We start from the raw sequence: 22,540 nt of genomic DNA on the forward strand, positions 1-22,540 counted from the left end.
AAAATTAAAATTTAAAGTGTTTTTTATTTAAAAATCTATAATTTTTTTTTGAAAATAATTTTTTCATCATCACATTAAAATAATTTAAAAATATAAAAAAATTATTTTAAAATGAAATTTTAATAAAATAATAATTCAAACTTAAACAAATAAGATATAAAGACATGTTATTACTCCTTAAATTTTAAATCTTGAAAAACAAGAAAGAAAAAAAAAAAAAAAAACTGATGGTATAATATAGTACACAAAACCAGCCGCAAGTTTTCTTTTATACTAAAGGATGCGCAGCTTTCAAAGGAATTTCTCTGTTTCCCCCTCCTTTCCCCTACTTCCCTTACAGCTTCCATCTCCAATGTAAGAGTTGTCACATATTTTATTGTCTTTTTCTTTCTCTGAGATACATTTGGACTGAATGATTGCTTATGTTGTTCCTTTTTTTTTTTTTTTTTAAGGGAAACCCATGTTTGGTTTGTTTTACCTGATGAATTCAAGAGTGTGTCTCTTTTGAATCAATACATGGAACTTCTATCTCCATGTGAGAAAGAAAATGTTTTGACTATGCGTGGAGACCAGCTCCAGAAAAGAGCCTTGCTTGCTCGTACTTTGGTTCGTACTACTATTGCAAGATGTAAGTTTTTGTTAGCTATTCCTGGTTTAGTTCAACTTTTACATATTTGATCAATACTCTTTTCTTTACTGCTTCAAAGTTTTGATTTTTCATTAACGTTATGTTAATGAATGTGTAAATGGGCTTTGAATTTGGATTTTGTTCTGATTTCGATAGGTGTTTGATGAAATGAATCTTTCAAATTTGGATTGGTTTGCCCGTGACTGTCGTGTCCACATAACAAATATTAATGCATCCTTTTCTGGTTGCTCCTGTAGACTGCAGAAAATCTGTCACCATATGAATTGTACTTAGAAAACCTTGCTCGCTGTAGCATTTTAGAGTTTTGTTTAGTGTGCATCTTAAAAGCAGGAGTAATTTGGCTAATTGTAGTATTACTAGTTGAGTGCTCTATGAATTAATTATAGTAGTAATGGAAAAGATATATTTGGCTTGCAGTTTAGGTTTTTGATTCTGCAGAGAGGCAATCTAATCAGATCTGGTTTGAAAGGAAAATAGATAACCAGTTGAAGAAATGGAATGAACTGTTCCTTATGCATCTCATAAATGTTGCGAATTGTAATCTGAAGGAGTCTACTGAGTCAAACTAGAACAAAGGAAAACATCTCATTATGAGGCGCAACCATCTCAAAATCTGTCACTGTTATAGTGTCTGTAGCATCTGTGCTTCAAGATGCCATTGGTCAAGGCATTTTAGGGTAAACAAATTGAAGCTTTTCTAAGAGTTTTAAATTTGTGTTATGATAATTCAGACCCATATCAGTTGATAATAAGGTTGCTTGATCTATGATAAATCCTGCTATAATTAAGGAGAAAGATTGTATGTGCAGTACATGTAATATCTTAGAATGTTAAGTTGGACCATACAATTTTCTGGGGAAAAAAGAGAGATTAGTGAGATCTCGCTCTCATTTCATGATGAAGTAATTTATTTATCATTTTTTACTAAACTTGGAGAAAGGGATGGGATGTTTTGTAGGATGGGTGGGAATTCTGAAACCTGAATTACACATTCCACGGTGCTTGTTTTGCACCATGCATTGGATAGAAGAAAGATCATGTAGACTTTTTTTTTTTAATAATGTTTGTTATTACTAGATCAGATAAACAATCATGTTGTTGATCCAAGATCTTTGAAGTTCAAGAAGAACGTTCATGGAAAGCCTGAGGTTGGTTTCTCTTTTGTTAATTCAGATGGGGATACTATTATTTTCTTGTGGAACATGTTTCTGTAAAGAAACATTTTTTTGAAGCTCATTTTCATTTTTATACTGCTTGTATGGCTTTTCATGGTGTAGCTAGTGTGGGAAAGTGATGATGGCCAGTGCCCTTCTCCATTACATTTCAATATCTCACATACATCATCTTTGATAGCTTGTGGAGTGACTGTGAATTCACCAGTATGTACTCTGATTATTTTTATTCTCTTGAGTATATTTTCAGATAATGATGCCTCAGGTTGCCTTGGATGCCTCTATTAAAGTTTCAGCTGGTTTATAATAAATTGACTAGGCCTGTTTTAATTTGTAATTCTAGATTGGTATTGATGTCGAAGAGAAGCAAAGAAAAATAAAAAACGATATCTTAGCTTTTGCACGGCGGTTATTCTCTGTATATGAAGTGGAACACTTAAGTGCGATTTCTGACTCTGAAGTTCAGCGCCAGGAATTTGTAAAATTATGGATTCTCAAGGTGAGCTTGGTGCTATGTTATTGTAAAACTGCATGCTAGTTTATTTGTAAAGCTACACGCTTCTTGGCATATTCAATTCTTCTTCTTTTTTTTTGGGGTAAAATGCAAGAATAAAGTCTCGTATTGAACATTTTCATGCGAAATTATTATCAGTCAGCCTAATTGCTTAAATTTAATTTTTCAAGGTGCATGAGATATTTTACTCATCCTTTTAGTCGATTTATGCGTGATCCTTTGTAGAACTTTATTACTGTTTTTATTTTGTGTTTTCCTTGCTTCTGTATTTAGCAGTAAAATCTACCTCCATGTCAATTTATTAGGACCAAATATATTAAGTTTTATGTCCAACATATTTTCTCTCTTTTTATCAATCAGTTCTCCTTTCACTTGTAGATATACAGTCAAAGAAATATGCAAGTTATTTCTTCCATTCTCCTGTTCAATTAGACAAACATTTTTCCAATCAGGTAGCCTGTATAAGTTTCAATTGCATTTGACAAAATGGTGCAAAAGTTTATTAAACAGTTAGATAATAGAATTCACTCCTGTCTTTTTTTTTTTTTTTTTTTATGTTTCTAGATGGGCCTATAGTTAGTTACAAGTTACATCTGTCCTACAGTTGCATTCATGTTATTGAATATCAAATAGACTTGTCATTTGTAACCATAGAAATATGCATGTATATGAATCACTCCCATATGTACCAACTTAATTTTCCTTGTAAAAAACTTAATCTTATTTAAGATCTCACATAAAAAGTAAAAAAAAAAGAAAAGAAGAAGAAGATACAAGCGAATTCAAGGCTTGACTGAGTTTAGCATGCATTTTGTTTCAAGTTATGTTCAATTCGAAAGCTTTAGATGCTGCCAAGAAAACAATTTGTCATGGAAAGTTACAGGCCGAATATATTTTCCTCAAACCTGTCACTGATGGATCTTATTTTTAGGAGGCATATGTGAAAGCTTTGGGAAGAGGCTTCTCTGCTGCACCTTTCAAGACTTTCACAATTCGCATGAAGGATGCTACCAATTCTGGGGTATGTCCTAAATCTTCGAGTTTCTTTGAGAGAGCACCGATGCAAATTAGAAATGTGTGCAAAGAGATTAAAATAATTTGAAGTGTGTGATCAATAGCCCTATGTCCACGGGAACACATTGCTGGACGGTATACTGCCTAAGCACATAGCCAATGTTAAGGAAATAAACTATTCTATAAAGTTTGGTAAGTTCATGGCTGTGCTTTGAGCTTTGGGCAATAAATAAAGAAAGGTCACCTTGAAAGTGATACTCGAGTTGTCCTATGTATAGCACAGGAAGCCTTTTCTTTTTCTCCCTCAAGCTCCTTTAGTTGGATACTGTATAGTCACTTTTAAAATGGTAGTTCTTCAGGGTTTATGCAAACAATAACCTTAGATGGTCCACTCTTTTTTTCTCCTAGTATTTCTGATTTTCTACATTGTGTATCTTCCTGACTCTTTTTTTTTTTTACTTGTTTAGTATCAGTAATCATATTAAGCAAGCTGTTGATTAACGATTCATTCAAATTCTGCAACCAGGCATCTGAAGTAGTTGTGGAATCTTCCGACCACCCTGTGAGTCTCACAAACAACTGGCAATTTGGACTTTTTGAACTGGCCAGTTCTCATTATGCTGCCGTATGCATGGAAAGAGATAAAACAAGTGATGTCGCGATGAGGGTTCCAATGAGATTGACTGTAAGGAAAACCATTCCATTTGTCGAAGATATATGCATTTCTGGAACTGATGCAGTGTACCTATTGCAGGCTTGATCAAACAAGTGTGATTGTATAATTCCATTTTGTTTTCTTGTTATTTAATTATATTTGGAATTGCAATGCCATACTGTGGCATTACGTAATTAGAAAGCAAAATTCCCGATTCTTTTGTCATTGCCTTTTTTCCCGTATCTAGTTACAAGATATTTTGTGCTGACGTGATTTGATTTGTACGCTAGTTCTGTTCTTGATTGTTAGGATAGTAAGATTTACCTAGAAAAAGGAACAGAGAGAGATGAAGAAAAGCAGAGAAGGATTCTGTTAAACAAAGAGGAAGAAATTTTTTTGTTTATAATTCACTGTTTTATTAATTGAATGTCGTTCCCTTATTTGATATCAGTTTATATTATTGCTACAATAGGAGGCTTATTCACGTTGTCGATTCTTCACTAAAGAATACTAACTAATTCTCTTAACTGAAAACAAGACTAACAACATTCTAACTATTTCATTATCTAATCTTTTGACATGTGGCTTGACATGTGGCAGAACTAGAGTTTTTGATATCTTTACATTCCCCCTTAATTGCAAGCTTAGAAGAGCTAATTATAAAATTGGAACATGGTAATTTGTATCATCAAGCTTGACTGTCCTAGCAGTAGAAATTATAAGAAGCAAATAGGTAATAGGAGATTGAACAATCTGAAGTTGAGAAGTTGTCACCATTTTTTAAGAGTGCAAGAAGTAGAAAAGAAGAGAATCAAATATTAATAGAAGATTGAACAATCTGAAGTTAAGAAGTAGTCCCATTTTTTTTAGAGTGCAAGAAGTAGAAAATAAGAGAATCAAAGATTGAGAAGGAAGAATCTTACAGAAAGTTGAAGATTTGAAGAAGAATTTTCAGTTTGACAATATATCAAACAAATAATAGACAAATCAACTGATACAGAAGAATTTCATGAATAAGACGAGAATGAAGCCAAAATCAGAAACAAGAGTAAAAAAATCATAGAGTGCAGAAGCTAAGGTCTCAAGATCAAGAATCTCAAAGCTCTGATACCATGTTAGGATAGTAAGATTTACACAGAAAAAGGAATAGAGAGATATTAAGAAAAGCAGAGAAGGATTCTGTTAAACAAAGAGGAAGAAGAAATTCTGTTTTTGATTCACTATTTTATTAATTGAATGTCGTTCCTTATTTGACACCTGTTTATATGTTGCTACAGTAGGAAGCTTATTCACGTTGTCTATTCTTCACTAAACAATATTAACTGATTCTCTTAACTGACAAACAAGACTTACAGCTACTAACAACATTCTAACCATTTCATTCTCTAATCTTTTGACATGTGGCAGGACTAGAGCCTTTGATATCTTTACATTACTTACCCTTTTTATTCCCTAATATACTAAAAGGGCTTAGTATCTTTGTTACTGTTTACATAGACACAAAAAATTATGGATTAAAGTAGTATAATGGCTAGGGGTGAGCAAAAAAACCGATAAACCGATTAAACCGGAGAAACCGAAAAAAAATAACCAAAAAAACCGAACCGAAAAAAAAAACCGAATTAACCGACTAAAAAATCACAAAAAAAATCTGGTTCGATTCGGTTTCGGTTTCTAAAGTCCGAAACCGATTAAACCGAATCGAACCGAACCGGTTCAACCATACCATCACTTAAAAAAAGAAAAGCAAGTATAAATAGAAAAAACCCTACACCTAAACTAACTTTCAGCAGACGCCGCCCCCCCTCCCTCCCCCCTCTCATCATCTTTTCACTGCCTCTCTTTCTCTCCCTCTCATCATCCCCCTCCCTCCCTCCCTCCTCTCATCATCTTCTAACAACCCCCTTTCTCTCCCTCTCATCATCCACCTCTCTTTTCTCTGCCTCTCATCATCTTCTCCCAATCCCTTCCCTTTTTTCTCTCCTTTTCTCTTTGCTTCTCAATTCTCATCTCTCCCAGCAGTTGTGCCAAAATATGTGTAAAACAATTAACTAAATTCAAAGATGACACCTTTTTGTTTTTTTGTTGTCTTAGTAACATATCATCCAGATGCCAATTGTATCACGCCACTGGTTCATCTTTCTGCATTTTGCAGGCTTTAATTGCTTTGAAGAAGGGCTCTCAACTTTTGAAATATGGTCGTGGAAAGCCAAAGTGTTCTTCGTGGATTCTAACTCCATTTCAAGTTTATCTCTCTCTGCATCTTGTGGGTTTTTTTATTATTATTAAGTTTTATTTTGCTTGGAGTTTGTGGGCAGATTTGTTTTCTTGAACAACAGAAACCAAGATTTGCTTGTAATTTGTGGACACTGGACATCGAGATTTGCTTGTAGTTTGTGGGCACTGGACATATCTGTTTTCCTGAATAACAAATATCGACATTTGTTTGTAGTTTGTGGGCACCGAACACTGAGATTTGCTTTCGGTTTTACTGGTTTTTGAACAATAAAAACCGAACTGAAACCGGTCGATTCGAACCGGTTTCGGTTTTAAAATTTTAAAATTAATAATGTCGATTTGGGTAATTTTTTTATGTAAAAACCGAACCGAACCGGAAATGATCACCCCTAATAATGGTAGCCCAGCTCTTGACACAGAGTTGCAAGGGTAGCATGTGAGGGATAAAGTTGTCTTTTTCATTAGGGTGCATTTGGTATTGAAGGGATGGTTGAAAAAAAATGGGTTAGCGCAAGTTTTGGTGGACTTGCAGGCCATGGGGAGCGGGCACTTGGCGTTGGCGTTACCCACGCAAGGACAGCTGGCGCTTAAGTTGCCTGGTTGGCTATGACAACCCAAATGGCACATGGCACTTGGGCAGCCCTGCCCTTGCTCAGGCCAGACCCAATCACCACCTGGCGCTTGGGTCTAGGCAAAAGACCTGATTGTCTTTGGCAGACCCGAAGTTGGGCTTGGAGGCGTCCATTGCCACACCCATCTCCAAGTGGGGCTGGATCCAGCCACGCCTAAACCCAAACTGAGGCTGGATGCGTCCACGCCTAACCCCAAACCAAGTTGGGTTTGGGCGCGTCCATACCTAACTTCAAGGTGGGCTTGGACACATCCACGCTTAACCTAGGGCACCCAGCCAAGCCAACACCTAAGTTGAGGCTGGGCGCGTCCACGCCTAACCCTAAGTTGGGTCTGGACGCGTGCTTGCTCAAACCCAAGCGTCCATGCCCAACCCCAAGGTGGGCGAGGAGGTGTCCATGCCCAACCTCAAGATGGGTCTGGACGTGTCCATTGATTAGTACTTAAAAGTGCATGTTTATCAAGGGTTTATATCATCATTTTGCACTTAAAGTATCAATAACTCCTTAACTAAAGCATGTTTTATAATAACATGTCTAATATTATAAATTACCCTAATATATGGTAAATGTTCATCTTAAATGCAGGCATATCACATAAATCAAAGGATTGATTGATGAATTCAACTACTGGAATTTTGAAGATAAAGAAGGGTGAAGCTTAGAAAAGAGACGTTGGTGCAGTCCAAACTGGAATACTGTTCGGTAATTGGGTCATATCTCGAGTTCTAGATATCCAAATGATCTGAAATTTTTACAGAGATTTGATAAGACATAGGCCTACAACTTTCATTTGGACATCAAGATCTAAGAAGGCCGTTTTCAAGTCCAAATTATAGCAACAACGGAGAAGTCCGAATCTGTCCTGCAGCCCAATACTGTTCAATGTTCAGCCCATATCTTGAGTTCTAGAAGTCCAAATGACCTCATTTCTTTTTCCTGGAAAGCTAAGAGAATTTCCTAGAACTTTTATTTGGACATCTGGACCCAGTTCTGATGCTAGCATTTTCGTTTTATTTAGACAAGATGATAAGGATTTTCACTAAGTCAAAAGTTAGCCACCCACTCAACAATGAGTCATCAAAGCAATAATTCCGAATTTTGGCCTATAAAAGGAGGCATTTGCCATGTATTTAGGGGCTTGGTTGTTCAGATCAAGTTCATGCTCTTTATTTCTCTCTTTATATTTTTTGTAATTCTTAAGTTTTGCTTTCATTAATTTCTTGTTTATGCTTTTCATTTCCTTTCCTTTCCTTAGTTAACTTGTATTTTATTTATGTTTTTATTTTGTTTATTTATGTTTCTTTTCTTCATTATGTTTGGCTAAGTTTATTATGTCAAGGTGAAAAGGTTACACTAATGGTGTAAGAACAAGTATGATGTAAACTCAATATGGACCTTAATGTTTAATATTAACATGTCTTATCTTTTTATCTTACTAATTCTTAATACCTTGCTTGTTAAATGGTTAATCTAAATTTGTGTTGTATAATACTTGGTACAACAAATGTTTGGCACTCTCATAACCCAACCGTATGGTATTACCTACACCTGGGGCTATGAAAGGTACTTGATTTGTTGTTAACATCAATTAACATCATGAATTCCTGATAATATTTAAAAGTTTGATGTTATGTAAATGAGATAATTAATATGATCATGTTAATAATTTATAATGAGCTATTAATGACAAATCATCTGATTGGAACCTCCCTCGTGTGTGGTTTCCAAATTGAGTAATAAGAGTTTATATTATAATTGTTTGAAATACCATTGGTGGATCCTCTAACCTTGACATTTGTTTTTATTATTGTTTAATCCTTACATTAATCTTCCATCTCAAAGTTCTCATTAATTTCTTCCTCCTCTTTTTATTATTATTATTATTGTTGTTGTTGTTGTTGTTGTTGTTGTTATTACTATTATTATTGTTATTATTTACATTCTGTTTATATTATATAATATATCTTTTTCATCTTTTCATAAATTCAGTATATAGGCTGGAAACCTGTGACCCGATCTTTAGATCATTCTCAGGTATAACAACGCCACGTACTGATTATTTATTGTCTGAAGTACTTGGCCGGTATTACCGCCTCTTGTTTATTTTATTTTGTATTATTATTATTATTGTTATTATTATTGTAAATTCTTGTTATTATTGTCTGAAGTACTTGGCCGGTATTACCGCCTCTTGTTTATTTTATTTTGTATTATTATTATTGTTGTTGTTGTTGTTTTAGTATTGTTATTTATAATTTGTACAATTAACCTCTCTGTGGTTCGACCCCGGTCTTGCCGGGTTATTTATTACTTCGACACTCCTGCACTTGGGAGAAGACATCAATATTTTCGTCGTGTCATCCATGCCCAACCACATGTGTTAATATAATAATGTGTTCTTTAAGTATTATTTTTTCTCTTATAATTCAAAGTGTTCAAATAAAAAATAATAATATTTATGTTATAAATAATATTATTTTTATTATAACTCAAATTATTGATATAAAATATATTATTATTTGTGTTATAATCATCCTTGAAATTCTTAATACAATTATGCTATAAATATTATTATTTTTATTATAATTAATTGTGTGAATATTAAAAATATTATCATTGTGTTGTTGTTGTTATTATTATTACTAATAAAATTTTTAATAAATTTGAAAAAACAATTATTATTAATATTAAAAATATTTGTGTTATAATTAATTTTATTTTTATTATGATTAAAAGTATTAATATTAAAAATAGTATTATTTGTGTTATAATTATTTTTATTTTTATTATAATTAAAAGTCTAGGCGCATCTACGCTTAACCCGAAATTGGGCTTGGACGCGTCCACACCTACACCTAAGTTGGGCGTGGACATGTCCACGCCCAACTTGGGGCACTCAGCCACGCCCACACCCAAGTTGGGTATGATTGCGTCCACTCTCTACCCCAAGTTGGATATGGACGCATCCACACGCACACCCAAGTTGGTCTGGACGCGTGCTCGCCCAGATCCAAGTTAAGCATGGACAACTCCACGCCTAACCCCAAGGTGGGCGTGGAAGTTGGGTCTGGACGAGTCCACACCCAACCCAAGGTTATTCATGCAATTAAATTAAATTGAAAAAACAAAGAAGTCAAAAAAGGATATTGACCCACATTAACTTTTCAAACCTATGATGGGTCATTAGATCAGAAGTACCATATATGAAAAAATCAAATGTTGAAAGATGAAATTAAAGAAAAAATTAATTATACAAAATGATTTAAAGAATAGCAATTAGAAGAATGAGTGTGAAAATAAAAATAAATTAGAGAAAAGGAAAAAAGTTATGATTGGAGGATTATATTGAAAAAAGTCAATCTAATATCAAATGTCGAAGGATGAAATCGAAAAAGAAAACAATTACACAAAAGGATCTAAAAAAAAATAGCAATTAAAAGAATGATGATGAAAATTAAAATTAAAAAATAAATTATAAGTTAAGAAAAAAATTGATTAAAGGGTTAAATTGAAAAGAAAATTAAATTTAAGAAAATGATAAAAAAGGACCAAAATAGAAGGAAACAAATACATCATAAACCTAGATTGAATAATGAAACTGAAAATGTTGAAGCTTTTATAAAAGAACTAAGGAAAAAAAAACATAGAAATCAAGAAGGGTTTAATCGAGAAAACTTATACAAGACAAATTAGATTTGAATGATTGAATTAAAAACAAATAAAACTTCAATAAAAAGGCAAGGATAAAAATTAAAAATCAAAAGAAAAAGGACTGGAGTTGAAATATCAACAACAAAGTGGACAAACCTATATTTTTTTAGGGTGGGATAGAGAAAATAAGAAGAAGAAAAAATGAGAGTGAGGTGTGACAATAGAACCAATATCTGCTAAGGGAATGAAAGTGCCATCATCAATCATAACAAAAATCAACCATCTAGGTGGTGGCCTAGTGGTCAGAGCCTGAGACCAAGAGGTTTGCTCCCTCTGTGGTCTCAGGTTCAAGCCCTAGGTTGCTCATATGATGACCACTGGAGGTTTACATGGTCGTTAACTTCAGGGCCTGTGGGATTAGTCGTGGTGCGCGCAAGCTGGCCCGGACACCCACGTTAATAAAAAAAAAAAAGAATAGAAGGCAAATGAGACACAAAAGCAAAAGATGAAGAATCATGAAACATATGATGTGAAACACTAAAATCTAAGACCTATTTAGAATATGACATACCTGAAAAACTATGAGACAACTGACTTGTGCAAGAATAAACAAACATAATTTGTGACTGTAAGGAGAGAATTTTGAAATTATTAAGCTAGAGTACTAGGATCGGTGAAAGGACCTGATGAAACTACTACTACAATATTATGGTATAATGGTTTGTAGCCCTGATATGATCTATGAACATTAGATTGTGACTAGTTGTTAAGTTTCCAAACTTGATTATGTTATCTTAACTTGGAACACTAAGCCTTTCAATGATCTTTCTGCTTACAAAAACTGTATTTATTGAAGGCAATCATTGTGTAATGTTTATTCTGATTATTAGAGAATGACTTAAAAGGTATAGCTAGCATAGAAGGATTATAAGTAGAAAGAATTTCCTTTTCAGAATAAGACTAAAAATATATTTTTTCAGCCAATAATTCACTGACAATTAAGTTAACAAAAAACAATGGAGAATGACACAAAATTAAATCTCTAAGTCCTTCAAAATCACTATGAAGTACAATTAAAAACAATATCAATTGTTGTTGCTCTATAAGAGCAATATGCACCACATGCTTTTAATTCTGTAAGGGCCAATTAATCTTAAAAATCTGTTATAGCAGAATAAAACTCATGAATACTCATATTTTTCTAGTAAAGAGCTCGTATGTCATTTTCTAATTGATATTGCTATGTAAAATTTAATTGCGTGAATAACCTTTGCAGAATTCAAAATCTCCTTTGTCGTCTCATACTTTGTCAACTGTATACCTATGGAATGCTCAACAGAATTGTTAATCCAAGTAATAATCTTTGCATTGTTTGCTTCCTAAGCATCTATCAAAGTAACATAACTCTTATGAGTATTCTTAGGTATTACAGAAGTTCCACTAACATATCCCCACATCCTTTTACCCTTTAAAAAATTTCTCATCACATAATTTTAATATAAATAATTTTTTTCAACTATCACACTCATAGACTGAAACGAATCATCTATTTCAGTAAACATAATCAACAAACAAAGAAAACCAGAATACAAAAGAAAGGAAAACAAAATACCAGATTGCAAAAACTAAATAAATATCTTCTCAAAGTTGGATTCGTGGAAACTGTGTTTGAGATTAAGTCTCGTTCTATAAAATCATGCTTCGCTATCATGTTAAACAATCCAAAGAAATAAAGAGAAATACAAAAATAAGAGAGAAGGAGACTAGACTTTTATTGATATTGCATGATGTGATCATAATAATATAAAGGAATAAGTTTAACCTAAATACAAAGAGATTATATATAGGGTAAACTGAAAATAAAATAAAAATATTATTCTACTCTTAATAAATAAAATAAAATACCCTATATTTTTTAATATCCATCACACATGTACCCTTTTCTTAGGTTAAAAATTAACTTGAAACATGAACCGCAACATAAAATGAGCATAAAAGTAGTAATATCATAATGCTTGTCACACTCGGACATCGGGACAACTATTTAAAAAAATTTCATGAAAAAAAAACATATATTTGACATCTTGATTTTTTTAGAAAATGTCTAGTTTAAGGAGTCACTACCTAGTATTATGGTTATTAAGAACCATAACTGGTCAACAAAGATTCTATAGTATGAAACTGATTGCATGAAAGGAAAGATACTATCATCTTTTAAGCATCCTACTTGAAGCAGACTGCATTATTAGTTTTGTTTCAAATTTTCAAGTGTTTATTTTTGCTTAATTCTTATGGTCTTCTTATAATATTCCTGACTTTCATGTCTGTGAATATTCACATATGAATATTTTTAATTTTGGTGTTGGTAAATATTATGTAACCCAAAAAATACGGTATTCCTGACTCTGACACCAATAAATAAAATCTCAAAATTTGTTAAACTATTTCTTATTATATTTTTAATTTTTTAGAGCTGGATTTAGCCTAGTCGTATGGGCTGGGGTAGACCCAGCAGCCAGACAAAGCCAGTGACCCGGTTTGCTGTTGCACTGAGCAAGCATTCGTGAATTACAATGCATGCTTGCACAATAAAAGGTTAATTAAAAATGGCAAAACGAGGCAACGACTCACCCAATACTATTGATGGTTGGACCCATAGCCAGGGGAGAAGAGAGGAAGCTAATTACAGTGGAGAAAAACTTCTCACGGCTGAGGAGCCGGTGGACGCTGGCCTTAGGAACACGGTGGGGTCGCCTGTTGGAGCTTATAGTTTGCTGGAGTTGCTGGAGCTCCTCTGCTGCTGTTGGCTTGAGCTCGCTCACGGCTACTGGTGCGAAAGAGAGCTTCTAAATATTGCTTCAATGGAGGCTGGGATAGTCCACGACTCCCGTGGTGCTCCTGCTATTGCTGCTCCTAGTGTTGCCGTTTCATTCATGGCCGAAACAGGAGACCACAATGGGGATGCTGAAGACTTTGTTGATGTAGCTCTCGTCCACCATGCTGGTGCAGAGCTGCTGCTGTAGGATGATCTTCCCCTTCTGTCGCTGCTTTGTGATGTTGGTGTTGCTCTGGGTGCTGGTAAGAAGAAGAAGCTGCTGCTGGAACTGAGTTCTAAGGAAAACTCTTCTTTGTACTGAAGCTGCCTACGGTTTGAGATGTTGGGGGTGGCTGAGGAACGCAACCACCACCACGGCTGAGGAGATGATGAATGCTAGCCAGAAAACGAACGGTGAAGTTTGCTGGCAGGGATAAATGCTAAGGGCTGTCTCTGGGTTAGGTTCTGACAGGGAAGAGAAACACAGGGGAGGGATCGCAGGGGGACTCTGGCGGCAGGGAGGAAGATCAGGGTGTGTGACCAAGTTGATGAAGATGGAGCTCGTGGAGAGTTTAAAAAAAAAATCTGGAGCTGGCGGCTCCCTTCTTTAAAATAGATTTATGTTTTCTGGTAATGCCTTCCCTTTAGTTTTTTGTTTTGTAATGTCTCCTCTGGATTTCTTGTAATGGCCTCTCCTTCTTTTTGTATGCGATTTGTATTTATAATATAAAAGTTTGATAGCACATGAAAAACAAAGTTTTAAACAAATTTATTATTTTTTAAAAAATTGAAATTTGATTAATAATTATTTTTTTTTAAAAATAACTATTATTGTCTCAAAAATAAGAAAAGAATGATAAAAATATGTTATAATCCCTAATTTTTTAATAAATTGACAAATTATATTTTACATCAAAATAAATTCTTAATTTTTAATTTTTAATGTTAATTTTATAAAATTAAATTAAAAATAAATAGATCAAGATTAAGTTATAACAATACTGTTAGATTGTGGCTTTTTCTATCAACCGAAAAGGTAATAGATTTATTCCAAGAAAAAAATTGGAAAAATGAAAGAAAGAGATTTATTAGTAAATTGAAGTCAAAAGTGTGATGTTGAAAACCATATGGACTATATATTTAATTTTTAAAACTATAGGGACTAGGTAAATACAAATATTGCTTAATTTTGATCTAAAATATCCACGTCATATATTTTCACGGCTCTGATCCCAGAAATCAAAATAAAGCCATAGTCCGCGTATTATCCAAACCAACTAACGTGATAAAGAAGAAGATAGAACAAACAGATTTTCTACACATAAAAAAGAAAAAAAGAGAGCTTGTTACCTTTTGGCAATGGAGGCCGTACAGTTCTCGACCGTTGCCTCCCGCCATTTCTCTACTCCTCTCTCGAGAAACAACAAGACTCTCTCTTACTATTCAAGCTGTCCAAGATATTCAACTAAATCTTTTTGTTCTTCGTGGACTGGCTCAAGCAATAATGTCACTTCGCTTTCCTCAAGAAATTCATTCACTGTAAGTTCAAGAAAGAAAAGAAAACAACTCCCATTTTAGTAAATTTGGAGTTTTTTTAATTCGGCTTATCTTTTGATGTACAAATTTCTCTTGTTTTTTCTTTCTCTTTACCTGTGGTGAACAGAAAGAGATGTGGAGGTGGGTGAATTGCAAGAGTGTTGTTACTTTGGGAAGAGAAATGGGAGGTGGTGTGGTAAAAGCAGAAATGTTTGGTCAGTTAACTAGTGGTCTCGAATCTGCTTGGAACAAGCTCAAAGGAGAAGGTTAGAGCTTACATGTTTATTTTGTCAATTCAATTAGTTTTCTTTTCTTTTTTCTTTTTTCCTTAATAAAAAGCTAGCAAATTTAGGCATGGAGTAGTGTGTTTTAGCTATTAAAAATACATGAATGTTAGCAAACAATAAGAAAAGGAAAGCATTGATTTTGGTATCTATAGATGGATTAAAAGTGTGGGTTTCTTTTCTTTTTCTGTTTTAAATATTTTACATTTTCATTTTGTTGGTGTTTGGCTTTTGTTTGCGGTTGAATTTTTTTACCTGCTGCAGAGGTTTTGACCAAGGAGAATATCGTGGAGCCAATGAGGGATATTAGAAGAGCTCTACTGGAAGCTGATGTGAGGGAATTTGCAAACTAGAATTCGAGTTTCTTTTAATGTTTTTAAAAAACAAATTATGGTTGGTCTATTGACAGGTAAGCCTTCCTGTGGTTCGAAGGTTTGTTCAATCAGTCAGTGACCAAGCTGTTGGTGTTGGCCTGATTAGAGGAGTGAAACCTGATCAGCAATTAGTCAAGGTATAAATTTCTGTGAACTAAATACTTCTAAAATGTAATTAATCTGAGTGATTTGTGAAATAAAAGTAGTGAAGTTTCCTTCTTTATATTTGTGAACTTCAATAAATTTTCAGTCAGTTTCGATGTTGTATGTGCTCACTAAATATTATTGTTTGGTTGGCTTAGCTGGTGCTGTATTCTTCTATTGTCTAAGTTACTGTCTTTGTTTTCACATTTGAATTGAATCAAGCCTGCAGCATGCATAAAAACTCCTAGGAGGCAGTGAGGATTACTTACAATAATTTGATGAGTGTTATATAGTGAGTTTATGACTTTAATGTGGAAGTTGAGAAAAGCTATGAAGTCCTTGTCGTGTTTGTATTGGTGGTTATGAATATCTGGTTCTTGCAGATTGTGCACGATGAGCTTGTGAAATTGATGGGTGGAGAGGTATCTGAAATGGTCTTTGCAAAATCTGCTCCCACTGTAATATTATTGGCTGGCCTACAAGGAGTTGGGAAGACAACTGTTTGTGCGAAGTTAGCTAATTACCTTAAGAAACAGGTGCATTTTGAAAGCCACAACTTCTATCCTTTTCTCTGGGGTTTGTGGGTGTTTGTAGTTGGCTGTTGATAAGCTTTTTGTATGCTTAGTTATGTTGTTGACACCAGTTGTGTTGGAAACCACAGGGGAAGTCTTGCATGCTTATTGCGGGAGATGTCTACAGACCTGCTGCCATTGATCAACTTGTTATTTTGGGTGAACAGGTATTGAATTCTGACTGTCAGGAAATTGCTTTAGTACCTATTTGAAGAGTAATGGATTAATGTTGTTGTTTGGTGTTTTAGGCATTTGCCTATCTTTTGGGTTTGGCCTAGGCTGTCAAGTGAAATGTGCAATTAAAGTGAGCATTTTTACTGGTAGAGATGACTCTTATAGTGATGCTAATTTTGTGAAGGCAAAGGCTATTCATGTTTCCTACTCCAAGATGAAATACTAAATATGACGTTTCTTATTAACTTGAAGTGAACTAATTTCCATGTTTGTTAAGTTACAGTAGTTAATAAGATCGTTGTTTTGCTTTGATAATATGTCTTTTATATTACTCGTTTTTCTTATATTTAGTTGTAGCCTGTGACAGGTAGGTGTGCCTGTTTATACAGAAGGAACTGATGTTAAGCCTTCAGAAATAGCTAGGAAAGGTTTATCAGAGGCCAAAAAGAAGAACATAGATGTGGTCATAGTAGACACTGCTGGAAGGCTTCAGGTTAATAATTTCTTTGAGTGTATGATCTTCTAAAGAGTAGGAAAATATGCCTTTTCATTCTCTGTTTTTGCAGCACGTAGTTTTTATTTAACTGGAATACATTTTATTTTGGTAACATTTAACAGATAGACAAAGGGATGATGGATGAGCTGAAAGATGTTAAACGGATATTGAATCCAACAGAGGTTTTGCTTGTTGTGGATGCAATGACTGGGCAAGAAGCTGCAGGTACTCTGGCCTTCACTTTTCTTTGATAGTGGTCAAATGATTTGGTTATTATTTGAACTGCTAGTCACAATCTTTTAAGTGAGCCTGAAGAAACTGTTATTTCTTGTATAGAATCTACAGATTAATGAGGTGACTATTCTGTCTTGCAAAATGCTCTTACCATGTTACACAAGCTATCGATTTCTTTTCTATATATATATTCACAGATAACGTAGGTGTGTCAGAAGTGCATAACAAATATCATAAAATTCTACTTCTTTGCTGCTAACTATCATTAGTAATATTTTGTATAAGAAACTGAAAGAACTGTTTTGCCCATTTTACCTAAAGCTTGTACCATTAGAACCTTCTCGAATTTGTTGTTCTTAATATATCAGTTTCTTATGTTAATCTTCATTTTTGTGATGAATCATTTAAAAGGAAATTGACAAACTTACAGCCATACATTTTTTTTCCTTAGTAGGCCATATGGGCTTCAATATATAATCCTATGCATGTTGTATAGTTCCAATTCTGCATTTTTTTTCTCTTTTGTCCTATTTATAATCTTAAACCATGCATGGAACTCATATTCTCATACTTACTTCATGGACACACTTCTTCTTTGGGTACATTCACAGCTCTGGTTACAACATTCAATCTTGAAATTGGAATTACGGGTGCCATTTTGACCAAGCTGGATGGGGATTCTAGAGGTGGCGCAGCTCTTAGTGTCAAAGAGGTCTGTGTTTGAATTTCCTCAGATTTTTTCATTATTTTATAGCAGCCTGATTTTATGTGAGTATGAGTTTTTTGTGATTCTATGACAAATGATGGAAATTATCATAATTGTTTGTTCATTTCATGATATCTTTTGTATCTCCTTTGTTGGTCAAGGAATTTTCTTAAAATTGATTGTTTTTCTGTTAAGGAATTGTGATGTTTGTCTGTATGAGATTAGGGCCTTGGGATTATGTTATAGGGAAATTGAATACGATTTCTTTGGCCCTTTTGGAAAATATTGAAAACAGCTGAGTAATCTATAAATTTAGAGAAAAATGGTTATTTAGTGTGGTTTGATAAAAAAAAAAAAAAATTCCTTTGGAAAAAAAATGCGTGAATGAAGTAATTTTTGTTTGAGCAGCTGATGTATACTTGTGACAGCAGCTGTTGGTTGTTTCTTAGTGCTATTTTTTGGTGATTTTTCTTTTTTTGTTTGGTAAAGAAGATGTACTGAATAGTAAGTTAACAGTACAGATATTTCATATATATTTAGTATTTAGTAGTTGAGTGATGGCAGGTATCAGGAAAGCCAATCAAGCTTGTAGGACGGGGAGAGCGAATGGAGGATCTTGAACCTTTCTACCCTAATCGCATGGCTGGACGCATCTTAGGAATGGGAGATGTTCTATCTTTTGTTGAGAAGGCTCAAGAAGTTGTAAGTTCGAGCGAGCTCCATTTCTTGTTTTCTTGAATGTATCTTGATGCAATTCTTCATTGATTTGTCTGTACAGATGCGCCAAGAAGATGCTGAAGAATTGCAGAAGAAGATTATGAGTGCCAATTTTGACTTCAATGATTTCCTAAAGCAAACTCGTGCTGTTGCTAAGATGGGTTCCATGACTCGTGTCATAGGGATGATCCCAGGAATGGCCAAGGTATGGAAGTCTCCCTTAACTTCAATATATTTCACAGTTATTGGTTTGCTGGTTTGGTGTAAGATACCTATGCTCTGATTTTTGGATTAGTGATCTAAGTATTGTAGAATTGGGTATTTTACTTTCTTTTTTTGGGATTCAATTCATGAACTTAAAAGATGGAAGTTTCTAAGATTTATGTTGCTCCTCTCTTTGCCTTGTAACTTCGTATGCTTATGGAAGAAGCTTCAGCTAATTTTCCTATATGTGCATGCAAACAGGTTACTCCTGCACAAGTTAGAGAAGCAGAGAAGAATTTAAAGATGATGGAAGCAATGATTGAAGAGATGACTCCTGGTATCTTCTTCTACCTGATTTTTGTTTAAATTGCTTTTGACATACAAAACTTATACTAAGCATGTATACTGTGATATAGTGGTGATAAGACACCAGAGCTTTTGGCACAATTGCACTCATCTAATCTGGCTTTTTGCCGAGTCTTTATAATCCTCTTATCAACAGTTCTTTCTTCAAATGTACTCCAGAAAAACTTCAATCCAGTACTTGACTATGATAAGTCCTTGTGTTATAAGAAACTTTGTTGGGTAGGATTCAATAAGTACATGATGTGTTGCTTGAATTTACTCAGAGACAAGAGCTATTCAATGGTTTCCTTGTCAGAGTATTGCATTACAAGTTTTTTCTGGATTCATTTTGAAAATAACTAAAGACATCAAACCTTTTATTATCTGGCCTAGCATGCATCTTCTTAACCAGCATTTCTAGTGTGTAACATGTTTGGAAAAGTAGAACTTATTCCAATCATGTGGATAAAGCGTGACAGTGTTGCCTTGTGAAGATTTAATAAATTTTTTTTAGCCACGCCTACTGATCTCTCTGCTATTCATTTACCTATTATTCTTGCTTCTGAACCTTCATACTTCTACTTGACTCTCCTTTATTCATTGTTTGTCTTGGAAACGAAAGCCAGTCTTTTGGAGTCAGTTTTGCTTGTTGGCTGATTCTCTAGTTGAAATGCATCTAATATTTTATTCAATGCAACTGAAGGTCTAAATGGTTGGTTGTTAAAAAAAAATTCATAAAGATTTGTGTTGCATGCTTTTTCTTTCTATGTGATACAGTGTTCACATGTTTAACCCTTCAGAATATTCAGTCCTCCTAATGCTTTCTGATTTCTTGTTTAATTTACAGAGGAGAGAGAGAAACCAGAATTGTTAGCAGAATCTCCTGAAAGGAGGAAAAGAGTTGCCCAGGCTTCTGGAAAAACAGAGCAGCAGGTATGCACGCTTGCTACTTGATGTGTGCACTGGAAAATATTCTGTACTATCATATTTTAGCTGTTTACTTTTGCATGGTTATACTTGTGACATCAAAACTAGGTGAGCCAACTTGTTGCCCAACTCTTCCAAATGCGTGTTCGAATGAAGAACCTAATGGGTGTGATGGAGGGTGGATCTATTCCTTCCCTGAGCAATCTTGAGGATGCACTAAAAACCGAACAGAAGGTACCTTGTGTGCTTATGCATGTATATTTTTTCTTTGCACTCTTTAATGCTTCTTTTGCTGTCCATAACTCACATGATTATATTCATTGGTAAAGAGTTGCTGAGTCATGCATAATCTGATTATATTCATTCTGTACTCAGCAACTCTTTACCAATGAATATAATCATGTGAGTTATGGACAGCAAAAGAAGCATTAAAGAGTGCAAAGAAAAAATATAATCATGTGAGTTATGGACAGAATGTCCATAACTCACATAATCTGATTATATTCATTCTGTACTCAGCAACTACTTTTTCTTTGCACTCTTTAATGATTGTACAGAATGTTCTCAGCAATTCTAAAGACTGAAAAAGTTCTGCTATTCAGTTCTAATGGTTATGTTTACCTACTTTATTACATCCTTATTACTGCATAATCCGTTCCAAGGCTGTGAAACTTCGAATAAGATAAATATCATGAGTGAAAAGTTATGTTGCATAAATGAGTTAATTGTCTCTATTTCTATGTTTTATTTTATCTGCTTAGACGAGAGAATACTAGTTTCAAATACTAGTTTAAATGGATGGTGGGAGTGTACTTTGAAAAGCAGAATTTTGTGACGTAGTTTAAGTTGGATGGCAGAAATGTACCAAGGATTAGATAATAAAAATGTTTGGCAGTACAGTGTTTTTTTTTTTTTTTTAAAAAAAAAAGATGACCTTTGAGAAGGTAGAGATCTCTGTCTTTAGACTCCGCTTAGGGAGAATGGAAGAAAAAGTTTTCCTTGCATGATCTGCGCCATTCATTTTAGGGAGGATTGAAGGAAAAGTTTTCCTTGCATGATCTGCTCCATTCATTTAGACGGCTCACAAAACCAAACAATAAGCTAAACAGTATATTATTTGGATTTTTAAAAATTGTATGGCATACAAAATACTTTCAAGTGTCAACATGGTAAATGGAACTTGGTACTTTCATGTTTTTTTTTTATCAGGAAAAAACTTCTCTGTGGTTTCCATTTTGTTCGTTTAACCAAACTATTCTGCAGCTTTGACAAAGTGAAAAGGCAGTAAAATTTGCATGGTCCTCCACCTGCTGTATTATATAATTGTATGCCTTTTGCGATTCCCTTGTTTGAAGGGGTTAAGAATATTTGGAAACCAATAGAGAAACCAAGAAGCTTACGCATATCCAGAATCCAATTAGTCCTAGCCCACTCTAATTGTTTGATTTTTTGGGTGTCTCCTGGATAAGGCTCCTCCCGGCACTGCAAGGAGGAGGAGAAAATCAGAATCAAGGAAGCGGTTTGTTGACTCGGTATCATCAAGGGCGAGTCCTCATGGTTTTGGGTCTAGCAATTAGGGCTAATTAGTTGGCAGGCACTGCAACAATGACCAGAAGTCAACGGATCATAGTCACAGTTGTGTTACCAGCTCTTTGATATCTCCTTATCAAGAAGGCGGAGTTCAAAGTCACATGGGATTGGAGAGTTGAGAGTTAATTGCTCTCTCCATGAGATCAAATTTTTAAGATAAGAATGTTTTCACCAGTGTTCATGACCCAGAACCATGTATTAAAGCTTGAAAACTTGTTTAAGAACTCAGACATGTATGTAATGGCAACGAAGGTTGAGATAAAATCATGTCATTCTGGTAATATTTCTTTTGTACAGATTGTTTATTGCTCATGTTCAACCTAAGAGCAGGACACTGTAATTGTCTGCTGAAGGTATCCAGCTCATTATTCTCAAACGACATGTCAAACTACATGTTCTGTCTGCTGTTAGAGTCTTACTGATGTTGCTTGAGGACCGGTGGCCATGTAAAGCAAATAATGACAAGAAGCTAAGCTCTAAGGGTGATTTTGTCATTATGTACATCCAAGAAGTAGTTAAATCTGACAGATTTCCCGGGAAGTTGTGATTCTTGATGAACAAAGTAGAGAAAGTCGTCGAGATCCCTAAAACAGTAGCAATCTTTTAGCATCTGATTATCCTGTGCATGACACTTGTAAATAACTATTTATTTAAAGGCCTAGTTTTACAGGTCTCTTCTTTTTCCCCCTTCTTCCTTGGCAAGAACAGAAAGAGATAAAAGGTTGCACATACTTGAAGGACAGAATTAAGAGTGAAGAAAAATGGAAACATACGGAGCTTCAACAGAGTCGACATTTCCAGAGGCTGATGTTGATAAAGCATTGAACCCTGCCCTAAACAGGAAGTTTGAAGTTGATCCTGTATCATCAGATATTTCCACCACGAAGGAGATGCAGC

At 34.5% G+C, this 22,540-nt stretch overlaps 2 protein-coding genes across 2 annotated transcripts; both read left to right on the forward strand.

The window, feature by feature from the left end:
• Positions 1 to 214: 214 nt before the first annotated feature.
• LOC118062502 (uncharacterized) lies at positions 215 to 4,221 on the forward strand. Its single transcript, XM_035076284.2, has 7 exons — positions 215 to 354; positions 453 to 628; positions 1,727 to 1,797; positions 1,927 to 2,028; positions 2,165 to 2,320; positions 3,267 to 3,356; positions 3,876 to 4,221. Exons 1-7 carry the CDS (start codon positions 281 to 283, stop codon positions 4,107 to 4,109), a joined length of 903 nt encoding a protein of 300 aa, XP_034932175.1. The 5' UTR covers positions 215 to 280; the 3' UTR covers positions 4,110 to 4,221.
• Positions 4,222 to 14,628: 10,407 nt separating this feature from the next.
• On the forward strand, positions 14,629 to 21,924 carry LOC118062542 (signal recognition particle subunit SRP54, chloroplastic). Its single transcript, XM_035076346.2, has 15 exons — positions 14,629 to 14,879; positions 15,004 to 15,142; positions 15,425 to 15,492; positions 15,570 to 15,671; positions 16,062 to 16,214; positions 16,340 to 16,417; positions 16,792 to 16,917; positions 17,043 to 17,145; positions 17,766 to 17,866; positions 18,425 to 18,562; positions 18,639 to 18,782; positions 19,043 to 19,118; positions 19,974 to 20,059; positions 20,162 to 20,287; positions 21,523 to 21,924. The coding sequence occupies exons 1-15, from the start codon at positions 14,700 to 14,702 to the stop codon at positions 21,628 to 21,630; spliced, it is 1,728 nt and encodes a 575-aa protein (XP_034932237.1). The 5' UTR covers positions 14,629 to 14,699; the 3' UTR covers positions 21,631 to 21,924.
• The last annotated feature ends 616 nt before the right edge of the window (positions 21,925 to 22,540 follow it).

The sequence above is a fragment of the Populus alba genome, chromosome 16 (genome assembly GCF_005239225.2).
Source record: "Populus alba chromosome 16, ASM523922v2, whole genome shotgun sequence".
Lineage (NCBI taxonomy): Eukaryota > Viridiplantae > Streptophyta > Magnoliopsida > Malpighiales > Salicaceae > Populus > Populus alba.